The sequence below is a fragment of the Cladophialophora immunda genome (assembly GCF_000835495.1).
Source record: "Cladophialophora immunda strain CBS 83496 unplaced genomic scaffold supercont1.4, whole genome shotgun sequence".
Lineage (NCBI taxonomy): Eukaryota > Fungi > Ascomycota > Eurotiomycetes > Chaetothyriales > Herpotrichiellaceae > Cladophialophora > Cladophialophora immunda.
This window is the reverse complement of record NW_015622544.1, coordinates 988,612-1,012,434: the sequence shown is the minus strand read 5'-3', so window position 1 is coordinate 1,012,434 and position 23,823 is coordinate 988,612. Positions and strand designations below refer to the sequence as shown.

The 23,823-nt window shown below is 55.4% G+C and overlaps 8 protein-coding genes across 10 annotated transcripts; 2 read left to right on the top strand and 6 right to left on the bottom strand.

The window, feature by feature from the left end:
- Window positions 1–38: 38 nt before the first annotated feature.
- On the bottom strand, window positions 39–2,079 carry PV07_06748 (uncharacterized protein). The gene is made up of 5 exons (XM_016393762.1): window positions 1,627–2,079; window positions 1,122–1,570; window positions 1,014–1,074; window positions 762–956; window positions 39–694 (listed from the first exon to the last, which is right to left on the bottom strand). Exons 1-5 carry the CDS (start codon window positions 1,933–1,935, stop codon window positions 257–259), a joined length of 1,452 nt encoding a protein of 483 aa, XP_016247181.1. The 5' UTR covers window positions 1,936–2,079; the 3' UTR covers window positions 39–256.
- A 989-nt stretch (window positions 2,080–3,068) lies between these two features.
- On the top strand, window positions 3,069–5,598 carry PV07_06747 (uncharacterized protein; the record flags this gene model as incomplete). Its single annotated transcript, XM_016393761.1, has 8 exons — window positions 3,069–3,080; window positions 3,133–3,220; window positions 3,285–4,026; window positions 4,086–4,106; window positions 4,176–4,466; window positions 4,556–4,712; window positions 4,771–4,858; window positions 4,967–5,598. The coding sequence occupies 8 exons, from the start codon at window positions 3,069–3,071 to the stop codon at window positions 5,572–5,574; spliced, it is 2,007 nt and encodes a 668-aa protein (XP_016247180.1). The 3' UTR covers window positions 5,575–5,598.
- Window positions 5,599–5,853: 255 nt separating this feature from the next.
- PV07_06746 (uncharacterized protein) lies at window positions 5,854–8,595 on the bottom strand (the record flags this gene model as incomplete). Its single annotated transcript, XM_016393760.1, has 1 exon — window positions 5,854–8,595. The coding sequence occupies one exon, from the start codon at window positions 8,593–8,595 to the stop codon at window positions 5,854–5,856; it is 2,742 nt and encodes a 913-aa protein (XP_016247179.1).
- A 2,581-nt stretch (window positions 8,596–11,176) lies between these two features.
- On the bottom strand, window positions 11,177–14,148 carry PV07_06745 (uncharacterized protein). The gene is made up of 6 exons (XM_016393759.1): window positions 13,558–14,148; window positions 13,174–13,234; window positions 13,106–13,120; window positions 12,984–13,031; window positions 12,391–12,898; window positions 11,177–12,321 (listed from the first exon to the last, which is right to left on the bottom strand). Exons 1-6 carry the CDS (start codon window positions 13,758–13,760, stop codon window positions 12,221–12,223), a joined length of 936 nt encoding a protein of 311 aa, XP_016247178.1. The 5' UTR covers window positions 13,761–14,148; the 3' UTR covers window positions 11,177–12,220.
- Window positions 14,149–14,802: 654 nt separating this feature from the next.
- PV07_06744 lies at window positions 14,803–18,280 on the top strand. 2 transcript variants are annotated; one of them, XM_016393758.1, is made up of 3 exons: window positions 14,803–15,687; window positions 15,752–17,464; window positions 17,513–18,280. In XM_016393758.1, the coding sequence occupies exons 1-3, from the start codon at window positions 15,334–15,336 to the stop codon at window positions 17,753–17,755; spliced, it is 2,310 nt and encodes a 769-aa protein (XP_016247177.1). In that variant the 5' UTR covers window positions 14,803–15,333; the 3' UTR covers window positions 17,756–18,280. The 2 variants fall into 2 exon arrangements, with proteins under 2 accessions (XP_016247177.1, XP_016247176.1); XM_016393757.1 differs by having other exon boundaries at window positions 14,803–15,702.
- On the bottom strand, window positions 18,257–20,249 carry PV07_06743 (uncharacterized protein). The gene is made up of 4 exons (XM_016393756.1): window positions 19,886–20,249; window positions 19,215–19,624; window positions 18,914–19,072; window positions 18,257–18,739 (listed from the first exon to the last, which is right to left on the bottom strand). The coding sequence occupies exons 1-4, from the start codon at window positions 19,955–19,957 to the stop codon at window positions 18,616–18,618; spliced, it is 765 nt and encodes a 254-aa protein (XP_016247175.1). The 5' UTR covers window positions 19,958–20,249; the 3' UTR covers window positions 18,257–18,615.
- Window positions 20,250–20,785: 536 nt separating this feature from the next.
- On the bottom strand, window positions 20,786–22,028 carry PV07_06742. Of its 2 annotated transcripts, XM_016393754.1 has the most exons (3): window positions 21,872–22,028; window positions 21,449–21,790; window positions 20,786–21,329 (listed from the first exon to the last, which is right to left on the bottom strand). In XM_016393754.1, the coding sequence occupies exons 1-3, from the start codon at window positions 21,911–21,913 to the stop codon at window positions 21,057–21,059; spliced, it is 657 nt and encodes a 218-aa protein (XP_016247173.1). In that variant the 5' UTR covers window positions 21,914–22,028; the 3' UTR covers window positions 20,786–21,056. The 2 variants fall into 2 exon arrangements, with proteins under 2 accessions (XP_016247173.1, XP_016247174.1); XM_016393755.1 differs by having other exon boundaries at window positions 21,449–22,028.
- Window positions 22,029–22,457: 429 nt separating this feature from the next.
- On the bottom strand, window positions 22,458–23,653 carry PV07_06741 (uncharacterized protein; the record flags this gene model as incomplete). The annotated part of the gene is made up of 3 exons (XM_016393753.1): window positions 22,458–22,578; window positions 22,649–23,526; window positions 23,597–23,653. 3 exons carry the CDS (start codon window positions 23,651–23,653, stop codon window positions 22,458–22,460), a joined length of 1,056 nt encoding a protein of 351 aa, XP_016247172.1.
- Between the last annotated feature and the right edge of the window lie 170 nt (window positions 23,654–23,823).

Below are 23,823 nucleotides of genomic sequence, written 5' to 3'. Positions count from 1 at the left end.
ACTGGAAGATTCAGTGGACGAACAGCTTCAGTATGCGACCATCTGTTACTTCATACGAGGTAGGTGAGCCCATAGCAATATGGACTTTCAAGCCGTGTTTGGTAGACGGGACATTTGAATAACTCCGTCGAATCTACCTTGATGCTCTTGATTGTCATTTCGATGCCTCACAACAGCAATCATCCAGAGAACGAAGGTTTCTGACGCGCAAGATCGGGGTGTGCATAAAGTACAGTCATTGTTCCTAGCTGCCAACTTATGCCGAAGTCTTCTTCTTCAAGAACAAGCTCTGGACATTGCAGAACGACTTGAGGCCGCCAATGCCCCATTCGAAACCAATACCGCTCTCCTTGTGGCCACCAAAAGGCGCGTTGGGGTCAACCTCAAGATGGGTGTTCACCCAGACGCTACCAGCGTCAAGCTGTCGAGCAATGCGAGCAGCCTCATCCAAGTCATCAGACCACACAGAAGCTCCAAGACCCATCTTGGTGTTGTTGGCACGAGCAATGACATCGTCTTCATCGGTCCAGGTCATGAGAGGGACAATGGGGCCAAATGGTTCCTCTGTGGCGATTCTCGAGTTATCTGCAGGCTTATCGATGATGGTGGGTGTGATGAAGTAACCAGGCTTGTCCTCATTCTTGCCACCAACTGCGACGGTCCATTTCTCCTTTTCGATGTCGTTGAAGAAGGTCTACAATAGCGTCAGAGAAATAAGAACCAAGGGCAGACGCACTGCACACGACGGGCGCAAAACATACCTTGACTTTCTCATACTGCATCTTGTTTTGGATAGGTCCAAGGAAGACTCCCTCCTCACTACCGTCGCCAACCTTTAATGTCTTGGTGAACTCGACCATGGCATCTCTAAACTTGTCGTGGATGGACTCGTGGACATAGATACGCTTGATGGCCAAGCAAATCTGACCTGAGTTAAGGAAGGCAAGGGTAGCAATCTGCCGTCAGTATTAGTGACCGCCATCGGACGAGCTCGGGTCAAGGACAACTTATACCTTTTGGGCAACGGCGTTGATGTCAACGTTCTTGCAGATAATAGCGGGATCTTTGCCACCCCTATAAATGTGAGTGAGAGGCACGGATAATCGGAAAACCACACTTACAGCTCCAAGGTCACTCGCTTCAGTGTCTTGGCCGCGCTCTCCATAACCTTCTTGCCAGTCACCGTCGATCCGGTAAAGCTGATCTTATCAGGGCCAGGATGCGCGGTGAGCCAAGGACCCAGATTGTCGTCGCCGCTCAGGACCTGAACAACACCAGGAGGGAAGTATTGTTGAGCGAGTTCACCGAGCTTCAAGTCGCAGTACGGTGTAAAGGGCGATGGCTTAATGATGATCGGGTTACCGGTGAGGACAGAAGGAGCAATCTTGCCGCAAGCCAGATGAATGGGAAAGTTCCAAGGTACGATGCCCACGGTGACCCCGAGAGGTGTATATCGGACAATGGTTTTTTTCTCCTCGTTCTCTTCAACGACCTCTTCCTTGAGTTCCAGCTTGGACAAAGCCCGCATCCAGTGGACACCTGTGTTGGCCTCGCCAATGGCGAATTGAATCTGTGGTTATGGCGATTTAGCACAGCGACTACTTGGTCGTCCTGGCACGTCCTTACCGGTTTTCCTTGCTCTTGGGTCAGGAGCTTTCCAAAGTCATTGGCATATTTCTCAAGGCCATCGGCAAAGGCCAAGACGGCGTCCCGTCGCTTCTCGTATGGAGTCTGCGACCACGTCTTGAATGCTTCCTTGGCAGCGGCTACAGCATCGTCGACGTCCTTAGGGGTAGATACTGGGACTTCTGGGTTTGGCTTGCCTGTGGCGGGATTGATGCCGTGTCTGGTTTTCTCTGTGCTGGACAACTTCCCATTGATGGTGTTGTAAAACCCGTTGAAAACGTCAAATCCTGGACCTGAGATCGAACCCATCTTGAAGGCGTCACTTGCGGTATGAACAGTTTCTTTCAGAAAGACTTTTTGGCAACTCGAGAGGCCAAGGATAGCAGAAAATACCACGGCAACGGAAAACAAACTTGCTTTATGACACCGGCGTCGATATTTACAAGACGAGGGGCAATCGAAGCGCGGGGCAGGTCGAGACCGGTTAATCACCTCGGGATGCACAAATGGGTTTCTAGAGGCATCGACGCCATGCCATGATCCGTTTGGGCACATCCAACAACGTCTGGGTCCTCAAGACGCGATCTACACGGCTAGAGTTGCCATGGCGGCTGGCAAAGTACCTCGGATGGCCACTCCTCGACCTACAAGCAGCAACCTTCCTGACCGAGGTTAGCCGCGTGGTCGAGGGAGCCCCAGATCAGCCAATGGAAGCCTCATGGCAGAGACGAAGTTCTCAGCTTTTCTGACTCCTTCCAGAACGCATTAGTGATCGAGAAGGAGAAGGCTGCTCGCCTTTCGGAGCTCATTGCTCCCCCTCTCAGCTCCGAGTCAGAAAGCACGACTCGTGCCTTGGGCGAGCCTTGGATCGAATCGACAGCATCGAGATATGATCAGACGGAGGCTAGGTGAGGAATCGGAGGCCCCAGGAGGGGCCAGAGATGCATCGATCCAGGCCGGAAGGCGGACCCTCGTCACATCCTCTCGCAGCGAACATATAGCTTGTTTCCCCCTTCGCTCGCAAACTCTCAGACCCGGGGGGTGACTGGGACTTTTATTACCAAACTCCCGGATGTCACTCGAGTCATTGGCAATGATTCGTGCGATTTGCATAAGCGAACCATAGGCACCACACACCTATCGAGCAGCTCCCCGCAAATCTGCTTCTCGAATGCAATACTGCGGGGTTAGACGAGGCAAGCCAGAGACTGGCCTACGCAGCAGACATGGATACCAGGAAAACACATTCAGTGTGGCTACCTAGGTAAGATGCCTTGGTAAGGTCGACTTGATAGGTGAGGGTCCAGTCCAGGCATAAGAGTCCGATCCCAGGCCTTACGTGGTGTGGCCGTTCTACGGTCGTCTTTCTCTTCTTTTTCTTCGCAGTGTCTATCAAGTATAGGGGTACTATTGCAAGTTTCAGGCAACCTGGTGTCCTCGCAATGGCGACTATGGTAAGCGTGGTGCCGCCATAGAGAAAACGCACAGATACTCAACTCCATGCAGACGGCTACAGCTCCTGCCCGAGAGCAGACCAAATCCAGCTCTAGCAAGGCGTCTGAGAAATCCCTCGTGGGCGATTTCAACTGGCATGGTACGGTTGCGGCTGGTGCAATCTCCCTCGCTTCGACCGTGTTGGCTCACTGTTCTCTCTTCAGATGTGCTCGTGCCCGACAACGCGGGAGCCGGTCTCACGAAATGGCATTATCAACGTCGAACCCTCGTGCAATATGCCTGCTTGTTCGCCGCAGGGCTCACCTCTTTCTACAAGTTCCAGTCCCCAGCTCTGCGCGCGGCTGGACTGGGTCTTCTCTTCCCGGGGGCGGGTCTCGTGGCCGTCTGCACCATCCCATCGATCCTGTCGTTTGTCGTCTCCTGTGCTTTGATCCCATTGGTTCTCTTTGCTTGGTTCGGGATGGGCGGGTTGATATTCCCAATTCTGCTCTGGGTCGGTACCGCCGCGCTCTCAGCCGCGCTGGCCAAAGAATCCGTCCTGGAACTCGCCGGTCCCCTGATGTCCGCGGTGTGCGTCGGCGGGATCATCTACCTCGCCTTCGCCTGCAAGCGAGCCAACGCCGAGGCACGGAAGAAGCGAGCTGCCCGCAACAACTACCTGGTCGAGGAAGTCCAAAAGAACCAAACGGAAGCGGTCGCGGCGCCCGAGCCCGGCACGCGCGAGGTCGACGAGAAGACGCTGCGCTTCGTGCAATGGTACCTGGAGCTCGGCCTGACGCCCAAGGACGACTTCTCCTACCACGACGTGATCGACCAGTTCCAGACGTCGGCCATCCGGTATCAGCTGTACGAGGCCGTCAACTGCCTGGGCCTGTATCAGAACGTGTACTGCCCCAATTTCCACGGCTATCTGTCTCAGGCACAGCGCAACGCCATTGACAAGAGGTGGGTTATTTTCCCACCCCAGCAATTTGACATGGCCAGTGCTGACATTTCGTCTCTAGCTTCACGAAGAAGGTGATGGAGTAAGCGTCGACCCTCGAGGGGTATGCAGTTGAGTTCTCCCTGCTGACATACATCTCCCATGCTTGCAGATTCTGGAAATGGGAGTCTATGGCCGGCAAATTCAACGCCCACGACTGGGACCCGTGCAAGAAAGACAACATCATGGTGACGGGATACATCCTCCAGGCCGTGGGCATCTACCAGTCCAACACGGGCGACGACCGGTACACCAAGCCGGGCAGCATGACCTTTGAGATCACCGACACGCTCAAGTTCCCCTACGACGTCCAGGGCGTTGCCGACGCGGTCTACAGAAACATGAACGAGGCGGCCTACTGCCTCTACCCCTGCGAGCCCAACTGGCTCTACACGCCCTGCAAGTAAGTTTTCTCGATGATCTCTCATTTCGCCGGGGCGGGCTCGACCGGTCGATGGTTCGGTGTCAGACTAACAGTTTGGTTCTTCTCAGCCTGGTTGGCATTGGCGGCATCCTCCTCACCGATCGTCTCCTGGGGAACAAGTACGGCGAGGACTTGCGCGGGCGATTCGAGCACGCCCTCGAGACCGAGTTCAGCGAGCCAGATGGGACCATCCTGCCGATCCGCAGCGAACTAACCGGCTTCACGGTAAGTCTTTGCGCGCGAGGGCTTTCATGGAGCGGCCACTGACAGAAACTGCGTCCAGATTCCAGGCCTCGCGGGTGCCATGTCCGACATGGTCAACTCGCTGCTCTGCGCGTCGTATCTGCCTCACATCGCGCACCGGAACTGGGGTAAGCCTCTCTCCTTCTCTCCCTCTGCTTGCCCTCTGATACATATATAACCCCCTCCCAGACCCCCAAAAGTGTAATGAATAACGTTTGGTATTGACGTTTGTCCAGCATTCGCCAAGAGAGAAACGCTCCAGTACGACGAGAATGGCCGCCTGGAGGTGCGCAACCTGCTGGGCGCCGACATGCTGGACGCGGGCAACTACAAGTCCGGCGAGGGGGCGATCCGGTGCATCTGCGCGGCCGCGGCGGCCGAGTACGGCGACGAGGCGCTGCGCCGCGAGCTCCTGCGCCAGATCGACGACGAGTACCACCCGGCGATCGCCACGGGGACGGGTGCGCTCAAGAACCGCGGCCTCAGCACCCTCTGGCAAGGCACCACGCTGCGGGCCCGCCTGGGCCGGTTCCAGGACTGGACCGCCATGATCCAGCGCGGGCCGCCCCAGCAGGTCTCGCGCGCCCCGGTCCTCGAGGAGGTCGCGTTCCCGGACGTGCTGGTGGCCAAGTGCTACAGTCGCGACGGCGAGAGTGTGGATCTCGTCCTGTACCACGGGCGCGAGCCGGGGGTGTTTGGCTTGGGGTTTAAGGGGTGCGTGCCCGGCGAGAAGTACAGCTTGATGGGCAAGGAGGCCGTTGCGTCGCAGGACGGCACGGTCAGATTCGATGTGAGGATCGACGGTCGCACAGAGGGGAGATTGGAGCCTGTCAAAGCGAACTGAACGCGAGTCAGGCAGGGAGATGGCACATTTATATTCTGCAGGTGTCCGGCTTCTTTGTGTTCTGTTTGTCCCGAGCTGTCAGTATGCTGTATTCGTTATCATCTATGCAACGACTATAGTATAGTTATCTCGACACCTTCAAAATAAGTGATACAGCACAAGAATAGAAGAAGCTCTTATGAACCAGCCCCTTGCCTGGTTCAGCCCAGATGAGGTCCAAGCCATACAGCACAACGAGTAAAGAGAGATATTGGTTGCACCTGCAGGAAGACAGCCCGACTAGGAGCGTCCCGAGAGCAGCTTGACGACGCCGGCTTGGTTTGCAGCCTGAGCCAGTTGCAGCGGCGTCTGGCCCTTGCCGTCCGTGGCCCTGACGTTGGCGCCCTTGTCGAGCAGCACCTGGACGACTGCTTCCTTGCCTTCGGCCGCCGCCCCGTGGAGCGGCGTCCGATTGTCGCGAGTGCTCCTGGTCTCGATCTTCGCGCCCTTGTCGAGGAGCAGCTTGACGGTCGCCGCGTTCTCGCCCCAATATGCCGCATGCCACAACGCGGTGCCCTGGTCCAAGGGGCCATTGTAGCCTCCCGTGACGACCGTCCTCTGCTCAAGATCAGCGCCTCTCTCAAGCAGGAGCTGGACCACCTCGTTATGCCCCCTCCATGCCGCTTCCATGAGCGGAAAATCTCCATCGTCCATGTTCTTGACACTGACCCCCCTGTCGAGGAACAGCTTGACGATCTCCACGGATCCGTCCCTGGCCGCGTGGTTGATCGAATCCGACATCTCTTTCACGGTGGCTCCATGCTCGAGCAACAGCTGGACAATTGCCAAGTGGCTGTTTAAACATGCATAGACTAACGGGGTGGAATTTGCCAGATGCATATTGGCTTTCTTCTCAAGCAGCAGTTTAACGACCTCGATGTGGCCTCGATAGCAAGCCGCTGACAGCGCCGTGTTTCCCTGTGAGTGACCCCCGCTGGGCCAGCCGGTAAGTTGTGCATTGATATTGGCCCCTTTCTCGATGAGCGTCCTGACCACCGCGGTCTGGCCCGATTCAGCGGCGCGAAAGAGCGCAGTGAAGCTCTCGTCGTCGCCAACATTCACATTGGCGCCCTTTTCAAGCAGGGCTCTGACGACAAACTCGAACCCATTCTTGGCTGCTACGATGAGCGCCGTCTGCCCCCCCTCGGAGCATCTTTGATCAATGACGGCGCCCCTTTGAAGCAACATCTGGACAATGGTGACACTTCCAGCTTCAGCCGCCAGCCACAATGGCGTCTTCTTCTTCTCCTTGGCTGGATCATCCTTAGCCTCGACATCGGCACCCTTCTCGAGAAGCAGCTTGACGACGGCGTCATGTTTGAGATGGGCCGCTTGTTGCAGCAGACTGAATCCAGTGGTTGAATCCCGATCGTTGACGTTGGCTCCTCGGTCGATGAACAGCCTAACAAGCGACTCGTTTCCAGCAGTGACGGCTATGTGCATCGCGAGACGAGCATCCTCGCCCCCAGCGTCGACCCCGCTCTCGAGCAGCAATCTCACAACGTCGAGTCTCTTTGCTTTCATGGCTCGCGCCAATGGAGAAAACCCAAGATCGTCGCTTGCATGGATGTCGGCTCCTCTCTTGACGAGCAGTCTGATGACCTCAAGATATCCGTTCTCCGCCGCTGAATGCAACACGGTCGCGCCTCTTGGGGGATATCCGTTCTGGTATTTGGCTCTAAAATCCGCCCCTTTCTCGAGCAGAGCCTTGACGACGGCTTCGCGCCCCTTCTCCACTGCCATTTGTAGTGCCGTCAAGCCGAGACGAGAGTCTGTTGCATGCATGTCGGCTCCCTTCTCGACCAGTAGCCTGACGATCGTTTCATTACCTCCATCGGCTGCCAGATGCAACGCCGTCGCGCCTCTCGGCGAGCTTCCTTGGCTTTCCTTCACCTCGAGATTGGCCCTCTTCTCAAGCAGCACCTTGATGACTTCGATCTGCCCTTTCTCAACCGCCCAGTGTAGCGCCGTGTATCCGGTGGTATCTTTCGCATCAATGTTATGGCCCTTGTCTAGTAGTAGTTTAACGACTGTGTGGTGACCCTCCGCAACAGCTTCTGTCAATGCCGTCTTTCCAGCCCATGAGTCTTGCTTCACATTGATATCGGCCCCCTCGTCGAGCAGCACCTGAATTCGTGTCACGTCACCGTTCTCGATCGCCCGATGTAGCGACGTATATCCAAGAGCGTCCTTAACATTGACGTCGGCAAGCTTCTGGCCCGGTACTTGAACAATCGTTGTGTGTCCAGGAGCTGTTGCTGGGGCTTTTCCCGTTGATCTACTATGGTCTCCCGCACTGGCATCGGCTCCGTGCACTTCAACAATTGTAGTGTGTCCAGGGACTGCTGTAGCCGGTGCTGCCGGTCCCCTCTTATCCTTTGTATTCGCGTCCGCCGGCTTCTGACCGGGTATCTGGATGATTGTTGTATGTCCAGGTGTAGGTGCCGGAGCTGACTTCGATGACGCATTCGTGTCCTTCACACTGACATCACCTGCCTTCTGACTGGGTAGCTGAACAATAGTTGTGTGTCCAGGGGCTGCTTGAGTCGGGGTTGGCGATGTAGTCTTGTCCGTCGCATTAGTATCAGCCTTCTGGCCCGATACTTGAATGATTGTTGTGTGGCTAGGCGGCGCAGGTGTCGGAATTGGTCGTGTTGATTGACTCTTATCTTTCACATTGGCGGCGGCTTCTTGCACCTGAACAACCATACTATGTCCAGTTGCAGCGGCAGCAGCAGCAGCAGCAACAGGGACTTGCTTCGTCGCTCCCCTGTTATCCTTCACGATGACTTGGGCTCCTGGTTTAGCGACCACCTGTATAGTTGTAGCATCACCGGCCTCGGTTGCCACGATGGATTCCGTGCCGCCATTCTTGTCCTTCGCACCGCCCTCGGCCGCACTCTGGTCGACTAACTCGATAATGGTAGTATGTGGAGGTATGGGGACGGAGCTGGGCTCGGCGGATGTATTCAGCGGTGCCATCTGGAAGGTGCAAAGCCTGTATTGCTGTGGTAGCTAGGTTTGATATCACCTTAGCAGCCTTCGCCGGAAGAAAGCTGAACTACCGTTGAATTCAATGGCAATGGAAATGGCGGGTGAGGGATGGGACGACGAATATGGGCTCGAAAGACTAACCTTGGTAAGAATAACCTTTGGGTATGAATCGGGACTGAAAGCAAACTACAACCAGAACAATGTAGCAGTTTGCCAGAATGATGAGGCCAACGTTGTCTCTCAAACAAAACGGTAGAGATGGATCGGAACAGAGGTCATCCGCAGTTTCAAGACCGAGACCGCTTCGCTGCCGTCAAGGCATGTACATATAGTCGCACACCCCGAGTACCTGCCACGCTATCCGGCAAGAGTGCGAGGTCTGTACGTACAGAAATATATCTGCAAATCAAGGATGTACACGCACTGAGAACTGGAGTCTGCCCAATACAAATATACTTGCCTGACCGGTCAAGGAGGACCACTGTAGCACTTGCTTCATCTTTGACCAAACGGGACACGACAGCGCGAGGGGAGGAGCCTCGTCCCCAATTGGGTTACCTATCGCAGCCTGCCGACCACACACGGGAACTGCCACTTCACCTCCTAGGGAAGGGTGATGAATCCTCCAGTGCTTTCTCCAATCAAGAGCCGGGCATCAGTTCAGCTGGAAAGGCAGTGAAGATGCGTCTCGACCGATTTGGAGGGAACGAAAGTTGATCGTGTCCCTCAACCGGTTTGGGGTGAAAGCTTCTCTGTGACTCGCAACATGGCCTTCTGTGAGCCGTCTGGGCCGCAGGAACTGCTGCGAGGTCTCAGCCACCTCTTCTCACTGGTGAGAATTCACAGCCACCTGGTTCTGCAGCTCGAGTTGTCCTTTGGCGCGCTGCGCCTTGCCAATGGTTGCAGCCAGTGTCCCTTTGCGATTGGTCCATTTTCGAAACGTGCGCAATTAGGCCTCATAGGCTCGCCTCCCAAGGAAGGATGAACCCAAGCGAAAGGACTGAAGAGGCTCTGTCACTCTGTCCACTGCGGTAGAAAAAAAGGCAGTTATATGAAAGGCGAACGGAAAACACTGGTGGGAGACATGGCTTCCAGCGTTGTGATGTGCACTGAAGAGGCCTTTGCATGGTGGACAGGCATTGCCGACAGAGCGATCACAAAGTGGATGGCGCAGTTCTTGACAGTCCTGCTCGATCTCCAGTGTCGGAGCTAGCACCGAGATTTATTATTGATCTCGGATCATGGCTAGAGTTTGTCTCGACTGCTAAGCTTGCTCCAAGCAGGGTTGACTCTCGACATCCACCAAGGCTGACGGATATGTATGGGGATGCAGTCTCTGTCTGCTGCAGCCGCGACGTAAGTGGAGCGAAAGCTCACCTCGAGTCCCTTTGGACACTTTCGAAGCCTCGCACCTACCAAATCAAATCATCAGGTCATCCCCTCTCAAAATGCGCCCGAGAGCCTTGCAGCGTTGGGATGATGCTGAAGAGATATTTGTGAATACCGTAGAGCCGTGCAAAGGTATTGAATCCTTGCCTCGTCGGTAGCAGGATGCGAGAGGGCCAGGCCACCCGCAAGGAATATCAGGCGGGAGGGAATGGGGAGGGGACTTGCCAGGCGCAGTGAGGACTTTCCCCAAAGACAACGCCCAGCTGAGTGGCAGGAGAAGCCGACTTCAATGCGGCAGAAACATCCCTCTACTTAGCCTCCGGCCCGGGCGGTGCTCAGTAATGCCTAGTTACAGCTCGGGGTAGAGTGGCCTTCTCTTGCACACTAGAATCGAACCGACTTGGCAAATATGTCTTTCCCTCGTGAGTATAGAGGTATCGGCGGCCAGGGCTGTAGCTGGCCGCGTGTTCACACATGCTTCGTAGGAGACGGACTGGTAAATCCTGGCGCTCCCGCCGCAAAAATGGCGATAGTCCTCTAAAACTGTGCGCGCTTGTCGCCATGGCTAGATGGTTCGTGGACGGAGAGGAGGGGATTTTATCCGACTGTCCGACTGTCCGACCTCTTAGGAGACTTACCTCCTTCAGTCTTCAGCATGGGAATCGAAATGCTGGATTCGACTCGACTGAGCTGAGTTGGGCTGGGCCGAGTTGGGCTGGACGAGTACCTGCTCAGCGATAACAACCGGAGGGTCTGGGAACGATAGGAACCGATTCTGGTTAGCCATCTACCGCCTCGCCCTCTCAGACGTCGATGTACGTACTGTAGTTAGTGCTTTGGGGATACTCACACGTCTCTAGGCATATGATTATGTGCCTAACTTTTGACCGCCCAGCCAACCAGCCCCGGGCACTCCGCCGTCGGATTTCCGTAGTCCGTCTTACACAACGTTGGGCAGTTTCGCTCCACTTGATACGAGAGAGGACGAGCCTTTGACCGTGAAGCTTTCCGCTTCTGCTTGGCAACAGCGAAATGCAGCCTCCCAAGTTTAGTCGGTGGTTTGTTCCTTCGTTACTCGTGGAGAGGTCGCGTGATAGACTCGTGTTGGCGCGGGTAGCGATAAGGCTAGGAAATCCGGGGAGGCTGGCACCAACCTGGACCAAGTCCAAGGGCTTATAAACAGGAACAAAAAGGTTTCTTGATAAGAGAATGGACGCCTGATACTGCGAGTCTGGGACTCTGGGGATGGTCGCCTGGTGCAGATTCCCCCCCAGCCTGTACGAAATGGGTTTCCGATAAGCTTGTTATTCCTGTCCAAGGATTTACTCGTAGGGCCGCTGGGCGAGCTCTTCGCGAACAATCGGAGCCGCCTGCCATTGGGGTGTATTATGGAGCTGACACCATTCCGCTGTGCTCTCCCAAGGCAAGCGCCGTCCGTTGCCAAAAGCATTTCACAATGGCGCAATCGTCTATATACAGATGTTGATTGGAAGACCGGCCACGTCATCCCATATCAAGCCCGGCTCTGCCACAGGCACGCGAAAGACCGACTGAGGAGCTTTTCCGGCGGAGGATTCGATTGGCCCCACCAAGTTCTTGACAGGGTTACGTTGTTGGGTATGTTCCTGTGCCTGGGACAACATCCTCGGAGCTGTGCTGGGTCCACAGCAAATATGGTCCACCGTAGCAGCCAGGGTTGAGATCTTGATTCTGGCATGTCTCACTGTGACGTACAAGCTGTGGCATTCACAATGGCTGCATCCTGGGCTGCCAAAAAAATTTATCCAGGGATTGCCACCGTGCCTCAACATGGCGCACGTTCTGTAGATGCCCAGATTGCTTGTCGACAACCTTCACCCTAATAATCCTGTCTCTGCACCGAGAGTCTGTATTGTTGCTCTCGCAGAAGATAAACCGGCAGCGACGCGGGGGCGTGCGCGTACCTGTCGCAGTAGTTTTGGGGGACACAGATCCTGAACACAGCTGCGATATTATTCCGAATGTTGTTGCTAAGTTCGTATCGATTAGACTGCAGCTAACCGTATTGTCGTGTCAGTCGTTTCTGAATGCATGGAAGTTGATGGCCGGAGGCCATTCTTGTTGCCACATTGTACTCTTCCAGGCATGGGGCCCACATTGGACCTGTAGAATATGGTCGACATGAACTGATCTTTGTCATTGCTTCGTTACCATATTACACGCTGGATCGCATCGGGTAGAATCATCACGCGGGAATCACATCCATGGAGAGGACCTTGTTGTAAAAAGTGACGTTGGACCCCGAATCAAGAGTCTCGGAGCCGAACGCAATGTAGCCGAGATAGTCTTTAAGAGACATTGTTAGCCACGAAATGCTGCATCGAGAAGAGTGTGGCAGGAATCGGCAATGCTTACCATTCACAGTAGGCCCTCCCAACCCGGTCAGACCCTGAAGCAAGGGACCTATATCCGCATTGAAACTTTGCACTCCGGTTGCAGCAGTGCTGGCCACCCATGTGAGGACACTTTGGCCAAGACCATTGACACCGGAGTACAAGGAGAAGGTGGTTCCGTTCACGACTTGGGTTGCGATTGCGCCTTCTGGCAAACCAATCTGTTGCGTCGACGCCCCAAATTGGCCAAGCCAGATCATGACTTCGTACTTGGCTTGTACGGTGTCTGTAGCTTTGTCGGGATCGGAATCCAAGAACATGTCGACAGCCACATTGGCGTCAAGTGCGGCAGCAGTCAGGGCAGCGATGTCCATGACGTCCGGCCTGTCATTCCCAACTCCATAGTACCATTCAGTCTCGAAGTTGATTGCCGAGACCTGCGAAATCTCGATCGGAAAGACACTCGAGTCCATTTTGATATTGGGGAATGCGTGAACGGGCTGAGTCGGTGGGCCGCGAGGAAACTGCCACTGCAAATCACTGTCAGTGTGCTGCTCCCGAGGCCAGGGGATGGCAATTCCCAAAATAGCCCAATCAAACAAGGACATGACTTACAGTGATCGACCACTCTGCGGCTGAGGTCTTTGTCGGGTAAGAACCATTCTGCACATCATTAGCATCACGTGACAAGACAGCTAGAGATGAAGATCCTGCGGCGGGCTTCTCAAGAGACTTACGTCAAAAGTAGTGACCTAGCAATATCGTCAGCGACATTCTCGTCATGTATTCCAGGTGATCTGCTTACATTCATACACAATCCTCCCGGTCCAGTATAGTCGTCTGGAAGAGCCCATTGGTTCGGGTTTCTGTGAGGGAAGGGCATTGTCAGCGATCACATTGTCTCAACGGTGATTGGTGGCGGCGTCAGTTTGGCCGATACAGTCGGCGGTCGGAAGGCATATGCATATCCACAAACATTCCAAGTTGGCAGAACCGGACAAACATCCCTGCAGGTAGCGGATGCTTGCCACGCTGACTCGAGCCAGGCCCAACTGGGTGATAGTCCAGGAACACCAAAAACCTTGACAACTTAAAGTTGTCAAACATGACAGGGGTACTGATAATTGCGCAGCTGGATACGAGACACTCGTGCCCCATTGAGACCTTGGGGAGATCATGGGATACTCACAATGTATATTGCTGGCCATTTGTGTACGGAGTGACACCGAAAGCCTTTTGACAGTATAGCGATGATTTGATCCGGTTGTCCACAAACGGGTTGGAGGGGAGTCCTTTGGATTCGCGATATGCCTGTATGCCCAGCAGCACGCTGATAGTGACCGCAATAGGGATGAGGACAAAGCCGAAGGAGACGAGGGACCTGACACCCATGTTGACGAGAACTCGAGTCGGTTGCTTTGGTGGTCAATGGGGGGAATTAAGTGGTTGTACGGAGCACTGCGGAAAGCGACAGGACGAGTCGATGCTGGAAAACGAGTGAATGGCCTTCAAGACGGAGATGCCTCGACTTGAGAAATAAAAAAAAAAAGATGGCGATGACGCTGATGGGTGAAGGGGATGATGGTTGGGGTTGAGGGTGAGGGAGACCGTAAGGGAGAAGAGACGCGTGCTTCCCGGAGAGCAGAAGCCGGAGGAGCGGCTGGAAAGAGCCGGGGCAGTGCAGCTGATACAGACACAGCTGGTGAGTGCAAGTGCAAGTGCAAGCGACGAAGAGCTGGTTGTTGATGGGAACAATGTGGCGAGTGATGGTAATTTTGTTTCAGTCTCGGGCGAGATTTTAAAAAAGAAGTTGGTTCGATGTGCCAGTTGCTGGCGTGGCCATTCATGGGCGAGCATCGGCCGGCGGGATGGAGCCCGTTTCAGCAAATCTGGGCTTGTCCGCAAAGACAAGTGCCTGTTGGGTGCCTGTGGGTGCGTGTGCCGTGCCTGTCGGCCTGAGAACTGGGGGGAGTCCTGTGTTGACAGGGGCGCCGGCCCAGGAGATTTGCAGCCCTTGGCGCACCAGTGCCACCCCAAGGCACCAGTGGCGTATGTGGCCCACCGGCTGCATCTCCCCTAGCCCAGATCAGGTCCTAGCGCCTCCCAGCCCACTCTCGCTTGCTTAGGCCTGCTTAGGCTGCTTGTGGTTGGTCTTGTTTTTAATTTTCATGCCCCCGTCCCTCCCCCCCTGCCCCTGCTGCTAGCCTCGTCACTTGCACCCACGGCTTGCCAATTTGCATTTTCTCCCAAATTGCCTTGTTTGCCCAGCGCCGGAAGAAGGTGGTCAAGATGCGTTTTAGCGACTCCGTCCAGGCACGAGTAGGCAGGTACTCCGTAATCCGTACCGCCCCGTTATCGTCGTCAAAAGCCTTGTCAGAACTGGTCTCCGGAACCCTGTATTCCCCAGTAACAATCACTGCTCCCTCCCCCCCCCCAGCCTTTCCCGGGCACTGAGCGCTGCCCTCTGCCATCGGCCATCGGCCATGTCACACTGGTGATCTACGGCTTGTTACTGTTTCCCACTTGGGCGCCCCCAACCACTCCACAATGACATGATAAGGTCGTTCAATGCGCACCTACTGTAGCGCAGAAAACAACCAACGCCTCTTCTCGGACAAGGCCCAGTCCTTCACCTGTCAAACTCTGCCGCCCTCACCCTTCACTCTTCCTGTGCAATCTGCCTCGACTCTCTCACTCTATCTATCCCTCGTTTTTGTGTATTCACCATCCCTACAGTCGTTAGAGGCCTCGACTCCCCTCGAACACTCTCGCTCAGACATTCGTTATTTATTCAACCACGCCTAATAAAAACAAAGGGGATCAGCCAGCACACCAGATCACGTCTTGGGAACGCGGACGATGAAGACGCTCGTTCAGTGACACGACATACGCATCCCGGGCCACGGTCTGCTCAAAGCTTTCACCCTTGTATCTTCCCCCTCATCCACCGCCCTCGTTTTCCCAAATGCCTCCTCTACGTAAATCGGACCGCAGGAGATCCGACCAACCACCCATGACTGAGATGTCGACGGTATCGATGCAGTCCACACTCCGACAAAGTCAAGAGTCGTTCATTGAAAAGCCCACAACAGTCCACCCGGTATATGGGAGCTACAGAGAGAGCGAGTCCCTCGATCAGCCCAGGCTGTCGCGGAGACCGGGTTTATCAGACCTCCACAACAGAACCCTCTCAGACCTCATGACTGAGAGCATCGCGGACAGCTCTTTGGAGCCGCCTAATGGAGGATTTCCCCCCTTTGCTCCGGGTGCAGGCTCGACCTATTCCGAGTCGCAGACGCGTAGCTCATCTCCATATCCGGTACCGTCACCTTTCGTAAGTCCGAGCCTCTGTTCCAGAGATCATGGCCACTGACAGTCCTCAGCGAAGTCAAGAAACATTAAAGCCCCTGGTTCCCGACAACCCTTCGACATACTTCAAGAAAGATTGGGTGAAGGAGGGATCAATTGCCCAGCTGCATTCGAGGGACGACAAAGAGTTCCTCTCGGGCAAAAAGAGATGGCTGTTCCGCTGGGTAGCGCCGCTCCTGTGCTTGATTTCTCTGTCCTTGTATTGGTTCTACTTTGGCCTGCGTATCGCCTTTATCATCGACGCCCAGCATCACTACAAGGCCCCTTTTCCTTTGGCTTGGGTCTTCGTCGCCATCGAAATCTCCATTGCGGTGCCGATCTTCATGCAGACCTTGTGGTCCCTATTCATTCTCAAGAAGCGACACCGACCAAAACTGAGACTCGTCGGCAACGACGTGCCTACCGTTGACGTCTTTATAACATGTTGTGGCGAGGATGACGATCTGGTCCTCGACACTGTTCGTGCAGCCTGTGACTTGGACTACCCGCAAGACCGATATCGCGTCCTCCTCCTCGACGACGGCAAGTCAGACGCGCTCAAAAACGTCCTGGAAGAGATGCGGGAGACCTTTCCAAACGTCTACTACATCCGTCGCCCGAAATTTCCAGGTGTTCCCCACCATTTCAAGGCCGGCAATCTGAACTACGGGCTGGACGCGGTTCACAGCTTACCGGGCGGAGCCTCGGAATTCATGGCCGCTTTAGATGCTGATATGATACCTGAACAACAATGGTTGAGAGCGGTGCTCCCTCATTTGTTGATGGATGAGAAGATGGGTCTCGCGTGTCCCCCGCAACTCTTTTACAACGTCCCCAAAGACGACCCTCTCTGCCAAAGCCTGGATTTCTTCGTCCACGTCTCGGAACCAGTCAAAGATGCGCTGGGAGTGGCATGGTGCACAGGGTCTGGATATGTCGCTCGAACTGTCGCTCTAGCCCAGATTGGCAATTTCCCCTGCGGATCGCTGGCAGAAGATGTTGCAACCAGCACTCTGCTGCTTGGCTCTGGCTGGAAGACGGCTTTTGTTCACGAGGCGTTGCAGTTTGGTACTGTACCAGAAGACTACGGCGGTCATCTCAAGCAACGTACCCGGTGGGCTATCGGCACGGTCGATACCGCATTCAAACTTCGATTCTGCCTCTGGGGTGACAAGGTCAGACATATGACCTTTGCCCAGCGATCGTCCAGCTTCATCTACGCCTTCCTCAGCTTGTTCAACATCTTCCTCACCCTCTCCATCTTTGCCATGCCGATTGTCCTCATCGCCAACAAGCCCCTCGTGGCATACGCAAACGACACGCAACTTCGGTGGTTGATCCGCGCTTGTTTTGCCAATATGGTCTTCAACCGGCTGTGCGAGTTTGTACTCTTTATACCAGCGGGATATGCCACGGGACAAAGAGGTAGCCGGTATCAGCTTTGGATGGCTCCGTACATTTCCCTCACCATCATCCGATCATTTGTTCTTCCGACCTGGTTGGGTGGGCAACGACAGGCTTTCAAAGCGACCGGTTCGATCCAGTCTGCGCTGAATGAGCGAGATCCAAAACGACGAGCCCCGATGTGGCGCCGGATCTGGACGATTTGTGTCAATTACATGGCCGGCTTCCATGTGGCATATGTCTATTTCGTCCTCGTCGCGGTCACCCTGTCGTCCTACCGGACGTTCCTGACCCAACATACTCTGAGGGGCAAGCTTGTTGGTCTCCTGACCCACGCATTCTGGGTAAGTTTATCTCTGGCCCTTTTCTATCGTTACTGACCCCGGACACAGCCCCCGCTGGCGTGGTTAATCGTATGCTCGTCCTTTTGGATTCCCTTCACCTATGCTTGCGACCCTCCCAACTGCCCAGATCGAGAAGAGCTCTTGGTGCGCGATCCCAAAACCAATGTCGCCCACCCGACGCCAGAGGCGAAGAAGATTGCATTTGCTCCACAAAGCGTGTTCTTCGAACTGGAATACTCCGTCACCACAGCTTTCACGGCGTTAGTGTTTGTGGCGGCATTCTTTTATTGAGACCGAAAACAACAAAATTAATGATGCAACGAGCATGTCCATGACTGTCGGTTTCAGGTTGCGACAGTCCAAAACTGGATTAATGGAAGCGGAGCTAAACACATCCACACCGAAAGGAAGCAGCTGAGTGGATCTTGTACATACATCGTGGAGGGTTGAACCTCCGACATAGACATACACGGCTGTCCTGGCGTTTTCAATACGTGACGGAGGGAGGCGCTTGTTACCCGCAAGGGGTGATCGGACTGTCTGAATGGGCCGGCAACAATCTTGTGCCAGGAAGGATTTGGGTATTGAGGTGCACGAAGGGGATGTGCAACCTATCTGATACACCATAATGACAGTATAATATGGGAAGAGGTGTGGGAACTATGGAGTGCAGAATCTTGTCCCATGAGGAGGAATGGGAATTTTGTGCATAGGGCAAGTGCTGTAGGATGTATACAATCCTTCGCTGTGAATATAACCAGTTAAGAAGAATTTGGGCTTGATCTTATTGCACTGGATGATTGTGGCTTGAGACTGCGACTTGTGCTATGAGGTGCTGGTTGTAGACACGTCGGGAGCACACGACTTTTGAGACTCAAAACAGTCCGCTCGCTCTTCATTCTCCTTCATCGTCCTCCAGCACGTGTAGAGCTTCCTTAATGCTAGTGCCAGTCCGTATATGCAATTTTCGTCCTTTCTTTTCAACTCACATCACAACATAATGAGCCAAGAAAAGCGTGGTATGTGTCGCTGCATCCCCAGTTGACTGACTCGTTCGGCTGGCCGCTTATACAGGACACCGCGTCTCTCAAAAATTCACCCCGGCCCGGCGCTTAGAGCCCTCGTGGCGTTGACCTACAGCTCCTCAGACCTCACAGCTTCGCCTGTCCTCCGGCACCAGCGCCGCCGGGCTGGTTCGAGACGAAAGACCCATCCAGCTCTTCCCACTCGTTCAGCACCGTCTTCTTCACCTGGATGAAACGGCCTGTTCCTTTGCTATGGTGTGAACATCGCGTTAGTCAGTGTCGTGCTCGCGAAGTACATGTGGCGACTGGTAGGCTGGCAGGGAGGGGACGTAGGGAGGCATGAAAAAGAGAGAGAGAGAGAGCACCACTCCCAGAGGATCATGCATGTGCTGTTGATACAGCGAGAGGAGAAGATTCGACTTACAACATCGCTCGAAACTCGGCGGTCTTGCCGTGCACGCCCAGCGCGGCGAGGTCCTTGTACCGCTCGAACAGGAGGATCTCGTTGGGCGCTGTGTTGCTGGCCATCACGCAGTATGTCAGGGTGCCGAACTCGTTGGCTTCGACCCAGTCGCAGAATTTCCTGGCGGTGGTCGTTGTGTTAGCGGTGTGTCGGTCCGAATTCGCTTTCGCTCCAGAGGGTTGTTTCAAAGAAGCAACGGAAGACAAGGGGAGAGAGAGGGATACTGATCTGCAAGATCAGGCTGGAAACATCGCGAACGCACCCAATCACACCGACCAACCCGTCCTTCATGGCCTCGCCGTCCTTGCACACGAACTTGGCCAGCATGACGATGCCGGCCCGGGGTGTCTCCTTCTCGCCCTTGCGCGCCACGAACCCGGCACAGGGCGTCCACTCGGAGATGTCCATGTCCGTTTCGACGCTATACAGGCCCTCGCGCGCCACCGTCGAGTGGTACTGCTTGTACTCGGGCGCCGGGCCGGCTTTGACGGCGTCGAGCGCGGCGCGAGACGTCCAGATCTCAACCACCCCGAACATGCTCCCCTTCTCGGCCGCGGGGACCATCCCCATGTTCGCCTTGGGGCGCGTCGCCGGCGTGAAGATGCTGCGTGTCGTGCATTGCGTGCTGGGGCGCCGGAAGAAGGGCGTCACGGCGGCATTGAGCTTGAGAGCCTAGAGGGAGGGAGACAAAATGTTAGTCTTTTGCTGTGGGCCGTGTGTGGATGGGATAGGTGTTGTCTGCTCGTCTGGGAGACATGGACTCTGAGCCATGATCCAATTTCTCGGAGCCCTGGGCTAGACTGGACATTCTCTCCCTGCCATCCTTCGGCGATTCCTCCGCCTAGGAGATTTTGGGGTCGAGTTCGACGGGGTTTCAGCCCACATCAAAGCCTCGCGGAAGATGCGGTGGGGGAATGGAGGAGCCTATGATACCTTGTCCCGGTTCTCGGTGCTCTTGGGGTGAACCAAGGCCACCAACGCGAATGGCTTGTTGTCGGTTGCCATATTGAGTCGGTCGAGGTAAGCTTCTCTTTCTTTTTGAGCTTTTCTCTACAGCACAGCCTCTCCGTTGGCTCTCCGAGTTCTTGCTTCACTCCGCGTCGTTCTTCGATCGTGTCGTCGTTATACCCGAGAAGCGCAGCGTCGGGAGAATACTCGACACCTCAGACCTTGAAGGAGACACGATGGGACGAGACGAGTTGATCTACGGTCTCGTTTCGCGCCGCTCGAAGACGTTATGAGTTCTTTCCAGTCGAATAGTGATCTCGCTGGGTCATCTTTGAGGCGTGCTGATTACTTATGAGCATATCCCACCGGTTAGTTGGTGGGCAAAGCATCGGATATCCACCACATGGGGGAATTGCCTCGGCTATGATGGTGATATTTTCTGGAATCGCCTTGATAAGATTAGATCAAGCCGCCGAACACCCTTGACTGCTTCTTGCAGGACTAAAGGGCGAGATGAACGATGTCTGGGAGGTTTATGCGCCTGTAGGCGTTGGTGAAGGTCCTTGGTTCTGCTGCTCGATCCTGGCGACGGACTTGATGGGCTGATTAGCTGTCAACAAGGTCGTCAGTCTATGTGAGGGCGGATGGATACACACTATATTCTTGTTGCTGTTGTTCGCGTAAAATCTTGCTGATGCCTCCTTAGCTATAGGTCCATAGCTGTGCCTGGTTAATTGGCTTGGGGAATGCTTAGCTGGGTCTTACCAGCTAGTCTTAGGCGTCAGGGTAGTCAACACCACTGCTTGGATAGTTAGACAACGCCTAGAATGACTCCTCAGCAGAGCCTAGTGAACCCCAAAGACCCCCTAAGACCCCCTAAGACCCCCTAAAGCACCCTATCAATTCAAGTCCATCTACCTTGGGCACCTATCCAAACCTCTTCTTTTGACTGCTTTCTCGATCATATGCGACATACCAATTCGACCAACCTACCTACACTTGCCCCTGCGAGTCTAGGGAGATGACACACCATCCACAACTTTTCGAACACTTCCTGGCGCTAGGAAACAGAAAACTAGATCACATTCGTCCGATACGCTGAAATCCATCGACAACTACTACAGCCACCTACGTCCCGCGGGATCCTCTCCCCCCCTCACTCCTTCCGAAGTCGTTTGATGGTCGGGCCCATCTCCTCGCCGGCCCGCAGCGCCGCAAACGTCTTCTCGTCGATCTCGGCGCGTTCCTGGCACAGGGCGACGACCTGGTCCACCAGCGAGGGCGGCACCACGACGACCCCGTCAGAGTCGCCCGCCAGGATGTCGCCCGGGTGGATCCACAGGTCGCCCTGGAACTGTAAGGGGGTGTTGACCTCGGAGGCGCGGGTGAAGGTGTTGGAGCCCAGGATGGAGGTATCGCGGGCGAAGACCTTGGGGAGGGGGAGGATTGTCAGCTTCCAGCCACGACGACGACGACGATAACGGAGACATTTATGATGAAGGCATGTGCAACAAAAAGAGGAGGAAAAGTCTGTTGGTTCGCCCTCACCGGGAACCCCATCTCTCGATGCTCGCGGACATCGCGCATGCGTCCATCGATCACCACCCCCGCGGCGCCCAGGTGCTTGGCCCGCGTCGACATCAGCCCGCCCCAGCACGCCGAGTACAGGCCCTTGGGCTGCTGGATGTACATGACCTTGCCGGCCTCATTGCAGTCGGCAAAGTGCCGCGGCGGGCGCGGGGCGTGCCGGTCGCTCATCTCGACCATCTTGACGGTCACGGCGGCGCCGAAGACGGTCTTGGTGGCCGCCGCGTCGTCTGGCGAGTACATCTTGATGCCGTCCAGGAAGCCGCCGAACGGGTATTTCAGCTTCACCAGCGCGTCGCCGATCTGTGGACGGGTACAGCGCCCGCGGTTCAGCAACGACTCAGGGAACACTTCTGAGGGCGACGGGTGGGCTTTTCAACTCACGTCGCATGTGGTAAAGGCGCGCAGGCGTTGTAAACTCGCCATCGCCGTCGTTCTATCTCGGTGCCTTTCAACGGATCTTTGGTATGTGTGTCGATTGACGAACAACCCGGCATGCCACCAAGAAGTGTGATAGCGAAGAGACCAAGCTTTCTTCCCGGCTCGCTTACAGGTCAGAAGCTGCGTGGTGGTCCAGCAAGCATCGGATGGTTTCCGCCATCCTCTTCTCCGCATCGGGGCTCTTTCTCCGCGCTATCTCTTCAGACGGTTTCATAGCAACACAGTATAGACTGGGACAGGCTGCAAGGGCGTCTGTCGACATTATGGTGAGGAGTTTGTGCCTAGGCTGTCCATAACTGCGCCGCCTGTGTTCAGTGTTACAACAGTAACATTTGAGGGGTGTTGGTGACATCCTCTGAACGACATTGAACATGGAACCATCTTGGACTAGACCGTTGTGGGCGGGAAGTAGAATGCGTAGGGTGTGTAGGATGTATGAGATGGAAAGATTCTATCCGAACATAACGCCTTATTACATTGGAACCCTGAGCGTTTCTCCGCGCCATCCCAACGCCGTGCATGCTTGCGGCTAACAGCGGAGGAGATATCCCTCGCTCTGCGGAACGTGCTCCTCAAGAATCTGCACGATCTCGGCCCATGCTTTCTTCTGCAGAGCCTTCCCCTTCGAACTCGTCGCCAGCTCACCCTTCCTGCATCGCCAAATCAGCACAGACTCCCTACAAAAGGCTCGGAGCCCATCAGGATGAATCTCCCACTTACTGGTCAAAGACGTCGTGGCTCCAGAACTGGCCCTGCGCCTCCCTTCCCAAGGCCGTTCCGCTGACAAGAATCCGGCTCCCTTCCTCGGCGGAGCGGGCGAAGACGAGTTGGAACAGGGACGTCGGCAGCTTGAGCAGGAACGAAAAGTCGCGGCCGAGGTTCGTGCGGCACAGGTTCGGGCAGCAAGTCGTGATGACCACGTCGGGGCCTTTGGGGTCTGCAAATGACGAGGACGAGGACGACGCTGCTGCTGCGACGAGTCCGTCCATGACGTACATCAGCAAGAGCTTGGTGGTGCAGTATTGGCGTTCGACGTCGAAGAATGTCTCGTCGTTGACCAGGTCCAGCACGCGCGACCCGCTCTCGAGCGCCGCGTCGAGTGCACCAGGCTTGACCATGCGATGGCCGACACTGCCCACGAACTCGAGGTGTGATGGCTCGCCCGACACCTCGGCCGATTTCTGGAGCTTCGGATATAGTAGCACGGCCAGGAGGGCGGTTGAGAGCGCGTTGACTTGCAGGGACATCTCGAACCCTTCGGCCGAGCGCTGGTACGAAGACGCCGCCATGCCCGCGTTGAGGACGGCGACGTCGACTCGAGCTTCGTCCGCGCGGACTTGCTTGGCGAAAGACTTGACGGATGCAAAGCTGCTCATGTCGAGCTGGTATAGCTGCACGTCTGCGCTCTTGTAACCGGATCGTCGGCAGATTTGTTCTCTGGCCTCTTCACCGCGTTGGATGGACCGCACGCCGAGAATGAGACGCGAGGCACCCAGTGCGGCGAATTTGACTGCGGCTTCGAGGCCCAGGCCGACGTTGGCGCCGGTGATGAGGACGGTCTTGCCTGAGAAGGAAGTTCGAGGGTTCTCTGGTGGATTCTAGCATTGGTCAGTCGCTTTGCGTGCCAGCTGTAGCGCGAGGCTGCCGCATTCAGGAGGGAAATCTTACCCGCGCACTCCACCACATAGCAGAGAGGCCTTGGTGGTCGGGGGGAGATGACGGCATGGCGGCAGGGTGAAGAATCGAGCTGCTAGAAGGACGCAGGTTGTGTCAGTTTTGACACCGGACATCATGGGCCTCGCAGTTGGTTTTATTGCTTCTCGGAGCTACATGAAGTCGGATCGGAACGTTTTGACAAGGCTGTCGCGGATCCACAAAGAGATGATAAATGCTCC

Coding starts and splice junctions, on each gene's coding strand:
- PV07_06742 (XM_016393754.1), bottom strand. CDS start 21,913: ATGGCGAGTTTACAACGCCTGCGCGCCTTTACCACATGCGAC. Junction 21,791..21,871: donor GCGCCTTTACCACATGCGAC/GTGAGTTGAAAA, acceptor ACCCGTCCACAG/ATCGGCGACGCGCTGGTGAA. Junction 21,330..21,448: donor ATCGAGAGATGGGGTTCCCG/GTGAGGGCGAAC, acceptor CCCCTCCCCAAG/GTCTTCGCCCGCGATACCTC.
- PV07_06745 (XM_016393759.1), bottom strand. CDS start 13,760: ATGGGTGTCAGGTCCCTCGTCTCCTTCGGCTTTGTCCTCATCCCTATT. Junction 13,235..13,557: donor AATGGCCAGCAATATACATT/GTGAGTATCCCA, acceptor CTTCCCTCACAG/AAACCCGAACCAATGGGCTC. Junction 12,899..12,983: donor CCGCAGAGTGGTCGATCACT/GTAAGTCATGTC, acceptor AGTGATTTGCAG/TGGCAGTTTCCTCGCGGCCC.
- PV07_06744 (XM_016393757.1), top strand. CDS start 15,334: ATGCCTCCTCTACGTAAATCGGACCGCAGGAGATCCGACCAACCACCC. Junction 15,703..15,751: donor ATCCGGTACCGTCACCTTTC/GTAAGTCCGAGC, acceptor GACAGTCCTCAG/CGAAGTCAAGAAACATTAAA. Junction 17,465..17,512: donor TCCTGACCCACGCATTCTGG/GTAAGTTTATCT, acceptor CCCCGGACACAG/CCCCCGCTGGCGTGGTTAAT.
- PV07_06748 (XM_016393762.1), bottom strand. CDS start 1,935: ATGGGTTCGATCTCAGGTCCAGGATTTGACGTTTTCAACGGGTTTTAC. Junction 1,075..1,121: donor AAGCGAGTGACCTTGGAGCT/GTAAGTGTGGTT, acceptor TCACATTTATAG/GGGTGGCAAAGATCCCGCTA. Junction 695..761: donor TGCAGTATGAGAAAGTCAAG/GTATGTTTTGCG, acceptor ACGCTATTGTAG/ACCTTCTTCAACGACATCGA.
- PV07_06743 (XM_016393756.1), bottom strand. CDS start 19,957: ATGGCAACCGACAACAAGCCATTCGCGTTGGTGGCCTTGGTTCACCCC. Junction 19,073..19,214: donor GGGTTGGTCGGTGTGATTGG/GTGCGTTCGCGA, acceptor GACCACCGCCAG/GAAATTCTGCGACTGGGTCG. Junction 18,740..18,913: donor GCCGAGTTTCGAGCGATGTT/GTAAGTCGAATC, acceptor TTCACACCATAG/CAAAGGAACAGGCCGTTTCA.